Raw genomic sequence first — 6,132 nt, forward strand, 5'->3', positions numbered from 1 at the left:
ATAGCACACACAAAATTTAACCCATTCCTAATTTACTACTATACATGTCATTTCAGCTGTGTTTATGTACAGTCCTGTACCTGTGCACATACCTATGTTTTGGTATATTTTAAACACTGGGTGTTTATTACCTGTGCTTGGATCCTGTGGTAATCACCCAATTATAAATCAAGAGAATTCCACACCATAGTGCAATGAGGAATACGTGGTATGTATATATACAGATATATATGATCTATATAGTTTCTCTTTTAGTGACACAAATTTTTTAAAACTACTATTTAGAAAAGTAAAAAGAGAAGTCCTTCTGAAAAAGGTTTTGCACAAAATGTTCCTACAGAATGCTGAGAAAGCAAAGCTTTCGAGAGTCTCAGTGCTTCTTCATTCACAAAAGAATTCTAGCTAGCTTCTGTCCCAAGTAACTCAATGTGCCAAATCAGTCTGACTGACACTCAAACCTCTCGATTCTGTCAGATAATTATTTCGCTCCTGTATGAGAAAAAAAAAAATGAAGAAAAACATAAGTTCAAATAAACACAACAAATACTAAAAATGAGGATGCTAACAGTGTTAATGAGGTATTGTCAATGAAATGATAGTTTGAGGAACAGCAGCGATGATCTGCTACATCAGTCTCTACATAACCATGCTCTAATCTACCAACGATCAATTACAGCTTTTCTCCCACTGTGCCCTTATGGGGGAAAAGCTTAATAAATCAGGTCAATCCCTTCATTCTAAACAAATACAGCAACCTAATAAGAGATCTAATAGGTGCTTTTCAATGACAACTGCTCACCACAGCACTACAGAAGCTGGATTCTGACTGGACACTTTCAGAACGCTGTGTATTCTGGTTGGCAAAATTTTGTTTTTCAGTATATCCTCTGCTTTCAGCAAGCTAGCTGCTAATGATTGCATTTACTATTGCATAGGGGTTAGATAATTCAGCAGCTCAAAAGCTAGCCACAGACAGGGCAGGTGTTAGGGGTGGGCAAATAGGGCAATTGCCCTGGGCCTCCATGTCACTGAGGGCCCCAAACCTGCCTGAAGTCAAAAGAGGGACAATCTGCAAGTAAGCTTTGGGGCCCCCTTCCTAGCGTTTGCCCTGGGCCCCACCATGTCTAGCATCGGCCCTAGCCACAGATTTAAGTTAAACCACAGGGTGGGGGATTGGGTAGGGGCAGATTATGATTGGCATATTTGACTACACACTGCTGGAGTTTTATTTACCATGTTCTGTATTTCTGACATAATAAACACACTTCATTTGGATAATTATTATTAACAACATTTGTATAGCGCTACCAGATGCACACAGCGTTGAACACCTGACAGAGAGGCAGTCCCTGCTCAATAGAGCTTACAATCTAAAAATAATAGACAGACAGACAATTAAGGGCGAGGGGAAGTACTGGATGAGAAGGAACAAGGGGAGGCAACTGAGTAGTAGCTAGGAGCCAAAAGCAGTGGTGAAAAGGTGGGTTTTCAGCATAGATTTGAAAACAGGTAGAGAGAGCTAGACGTATAGGCTCGGGAAGTTTATTCAAGGCATAAGGTGCTGCGAGGGAAAAGGAACGAAGTCTGGAGTTAGCAGTGGAGGAGAAGGGGGACGACAAGAGAAATTTGTCCAGTGAGCGGCGTTCACGGGGAGGAATGTAGGGAGAGATGAGAGTGGAGAGGTAATGGGGAGCTCCAGAATGAATACATTTAAAGGTAAGTAAGAGAAGTTTGAATTGTATGCGGAAGCGGATAGGGAGCCAGTGAAGTGACTTGAGGAGTGGGCTAGTGTGGGTATAGCGATTTTGGCGGAAAATAAGTCATGCTGCAGAATTTTGGACAGACTGGAGAGGAGAGAGATGGCTGAGAGGAAGACCAGTGAGAAGTAAATTGCAATAATCCAAACGAGAGGTGACAAGGGTTTGGACAAGGATTCTGGTAGCGTATTCAGAAAGGAAGGGGCGGATTTTGCTAATGTTGTAGATAAAGAAACGACAGGTTTTGGCGACCTGTTGAATATGCGCAGAGAAGAAGAGAGAGGAATCAAAGATGACTCCAAGGTTACGAGCCGAGGTGACAGGGAGGATGTGAGAGCCATTAACAGAGATAGAGAATGGGGGATAATCACATTAAGAACCTACAAATTAATCAGCTGTACATCTCTGAACCATTAGAGAAGGGCCAGGTCCATCTCTGAACAAGTTGTCTTAAGATAATCTAGCATTTCATTAGAAATATAAGATATGGTTATTTAATATTTGAAGCTAGCTGTAATATCACACTTGGGCAGGCAGGGAGTACACTGCTCATGTAAAGGGAGTATGGTAAAAGCTTAATTTAAAAACAGATTTATAAAAATTAGGTGCTTTCTAGGAACAAAAAAGCCCACTCCCCACTAGCTTCTGAAAGCAAAGGCACAGAAGACCCAAAAATGATTTTTAAACAAAGGTTCTTCCCGCTGTAGCTGAAATGAATTTGTGGTACTTGCCCTGTAGCAGCCTGTGGAGCAGATTTTCCATAATGGATTCCAAATAAAGAAATCACCAGTACCAAGGCCAAAGATATGGAATACCAAATATATTTGTATAAATAGGGCTTTTCTTGATTTTGTACACTCTCCCATCCCCACACCTGTGTTCTCTTTCAAAGACACAGCAAGGGGGCTTTATCAGAGCAGAAATTGTAAGACAATATGTTTATCTGTTGTAAAGTAAAATGTTCTTTTACACTAAACAGTTATTTTAAAACTGTTTAAACACCGTCTGCTTTTAATTAGCTTTTTCTTTTCTTCAGCAAGCAGCAGGATAAATTGAATGCAGTTCTCTAATGCTGACCTCATACAGAAATCCTTCTACTCCTGGATTAGGTATTTGGGCATTCACTTTTGGATTGGTTAGTCTGGTTTTGCTCACTGTTCCATTGACACCAAGTACTGACAAGTACTGCGCCATAATTAAATATAGACTCATTTTAATTCATGTAAAGACAATCCAGATAACATCAAAATTTGCAACAGGATAGACATCCTAGATGACACAGAAAAAAGATCTAGCAAAAGCTTGAGGATTGACTAGACTGGAAGTTAAGATTTAATGATAAAACATACAGGATCATACATTAGGGCTGCAAAGGCTCGGTGGAGCAATATAGTTATAGGAGATGGAAGTTCTGTTCCTCTCCTTCCATCTTTCCAACCATCCAACAGTGGCTTTGAATTCAGTTAGTCCAAGACATTCAGCTAGCTAATGTTCACTGAAGAATGTTGGTAGGTTTTGTTCTGATTTGAGTAAGATCTACTGGGTAAAAGTAATTAAGTTTCTACATTTTAGTATTTCATTAGAATCCAATTAAACATATTCTCTTTTAATGGCTCTGTCATAAATAAGGATAAGAGAGATCTTTTACCAATAACCAGCTTTGGGTAAATCAACACATTACTTTTAATTTACTTTAAAATGGGCACCAATCAAGATACCTCAAGCACTAAGAGGAGGATTTTACTTTTCCCCAGTATATTTAAGAATCTATATTTTATGCTTTACAGTAGTGGAAAATTCACCCAAACATCTGAGAAGTGAACATATCAAATTTCCACCACACGCAGTGCACAATAGCTTGAAAAGAAAATGTTTAAGGCCTATAAATTTGTAAGTTAAAAAAAAAAAAAAAAAAAGATAAATTGCCAACATGGTTTTGTTCACTTTATCAACAGCAAACATGTGTGTGATGCAGAAGTGGTCTCTGTGCCAACCTCTTCAAAATGGAATTAAGAAAAGTGGACAGCTGGCTAGAGCAGCAGACTGAACTGGGATTTGAATCCCACTGATACTCCTTGTTGCCTTGGGTAAATCTTTAACCCTTCATTGCCTCAGGTACAAACATGAGATCTCTATGGACAGGGAAATGTGTGGTGTAACTGAATGTAACTCACCTTGAAACTACCAGTGGAAAGGAATTAGCTAAATACTAAAAATAAAATAAAAATACATATATAAAGCCAAAGAGCATTCAAAGTATGAGCTCTTGGGACTACTGAGGTCTGCTGGGCAAGTTTCATCCCAAAGCTTGCATTTTGAATGCTCCTTACCCCATTTACTAAGCCGCACTCTAAATGCCGGACAGCCCATTCACTTTGAATGGGCTGTGTCGGCATTACTAAGACACGCAGCAAACAGGGTTAGTCTTTTAAAACATTATCTAGCTAGTTATCATAATTGGGTTTTTTTTTAAATTTAACTATTTGTATAAGTTGTTTCAATGAGTACTTTGAACCTAAACAAAGAAATGCAGACATTAAAATCACTCCTCCAAGATGTTAGTATAGTTCAACACCATACACTCTTCTGAGGAAAATAAATGATCTTAGCACAGTTATTTCCTGCCATCAATTTTTGCATTCATGGCAAAGCCTGCTCTTTCCTGCCTAGAATAGAGTTCATTTCATCAGGAACCTCCATTTCCTTCTGGGCATGTAACATATAGGTATCAAAAACAGCTGTTTGTAAGGCCAATTAGTTAATCCTCATATGAGTGATAGTGTTTTGCAAGAACAGTACACAACAGCATTAGGTAGCAGCAGCTAAACCTTTCTGGTTGGTCTTTGCTTCACCAGGTTAAAATATGCAAAGGTGTGAGGTGGGTAAGATTAGGTAAGTTACACAAAGTGTTTTATTAGAAGCCTAGCTTGCCAGCTTTTTGAGAAAACAAAACAGAAAAATATCTAATTGGAAACTGATCAACTACGCATTGTTTTTTAAATATTTAGTAATATATTATATCCATGTTTCACAAATTCTCATTAACTGAATTTGTTCATACTGATAGGAAAGTATATTTAAAAAATTTCACAATGTGATTTTGAAGTGTATCATAACAAGTGTATTGCAAGAGCAATGACATTACATTTTGCACAAAACCTTTGTATGCATTCTCAGTTTAGTCAGCTTATACACTGCTATGCAATGGGGCCTCTTGGTACAGTCCTCAGTATCTCTAGAACAAACTAGTGGTATGTACTTGTGTAAGAATATTATATTATAGGGCTTCTTACTTGAAAGTGATCTTCAGTAGCCTTGCCACCCATGTTAAGAACATTCAGAGAACTGGCACGCTTCATGCTGCAACCAGGACAGTGAACATGCAAGGATAAACCAATGAGAATCACTGAGAACTAAGAGTTCTAAACATACAAGCACAAAATTAATGCAGTCTGCTGGAAGATCTCCATAACCAGCAATATTTGTCATTTTTTTTAAATAAAATGGAAATTAGAAAAGAATGTCAAGTACTATCACAGCAGGGATGATCTTTTTACTTCTACAGTAGATCCTCAATCAGATACACCCTGTCCCCCAGCTCATGTCTGGATAAGGGGGAAAGGTTGCCACTGTGAATCCCCGTTTTACCCAGGCTTTAAAAATGATAAATGTATGTATTACTTATAAATGTTTATTGCTACAGAAAATCAGGAAACATATAGATTATCACCTTCACAAAAATATTAATGCTATGATCTCTCTCTCACAAATTATTAACTAATAAGATAACTTCTGGCACAAGTCTTACAAACTAAATCAATCTGTGTGTCAGATGAATTTTAACTAACAGGTTTGTAGCAGTCAATGTATTATTTTCTACACATCCGCAGATTTAACACAGCAAGCTTTGACAGTCTCCACAAGTGATTTTCCTTTACTGGATCTAACTTTTGCAACTATTCTTAAAAACAATGAAAGGCTGTTCTAATATTTTTCTATCATGTAGGTAGCTATGATATATACACTACTGAAATGCTGTTCACAAAAGAAAAAGACTGAGACACCTATCACTGCAGTTACGGCTGAACATTTTGGAATTACTGTATATGCATTTAGATATTACTTGCCTGATATTAGGGATGTGATGTGACTTTATGAAGGGAAACCTCACCCCTTAGTTATTGATTATCCACCCCCAATGCATTGTGGTATATGGTAGTCTTGCTACATTTTACAATCAGCTAAAGTATGCCAGTGGATCAGGATTGTCTTAAAGTCTTACCTCTGAAATTAAGAGGTATTCCATCACTGTGATATGCAAGCATATCTTGTATTTTTATCCAAAAGGTCTGTGAACAGCTCCTACTTTAGTGGT

At 37.9% G+C, this 6,132-nt stretch overlaps 1 protein-coding gene across 1 annotated transcript in view; it reads left to right on the forward strand.

Annotated features, from left to right (window-relative positions):
* The first annotated feature begins 6,005 nt into the window (after positions 1-6,005).
* The window catches only part of LOC115477100 (DNA repair protein XRCC3-like), a 12,191-nt gene continuing 12,064 nt past the window's right edge, over positions 6,006-6,132 (forward strand). Inside the window, exon 1 of the mRNA XM_030213716.1 lies at positions 6,006-6,054. Coding sequence (XP_030069576.1) covers positions 6,006-6,054 — 49 coding nt within the window. The remainder of the gene's footprint in view (positions 6,055-6,132) is intronic.

The sequence above is a fragment of the Microcaecilia unicolor genome, chromosome 9 (genome assembly GCF_901765095.1).
Source record: "Microcaecilia unicolor chromosome 9, aMicUni1.1, whole genome shotgun sequence".
Classification (NCBI taxonomy): Eukaryota; Metazoa; Chordata; class Amphibia; order Gymnophiona; family Siphonopidae; genus Microcaecilia; species Microcaecilia unicolor.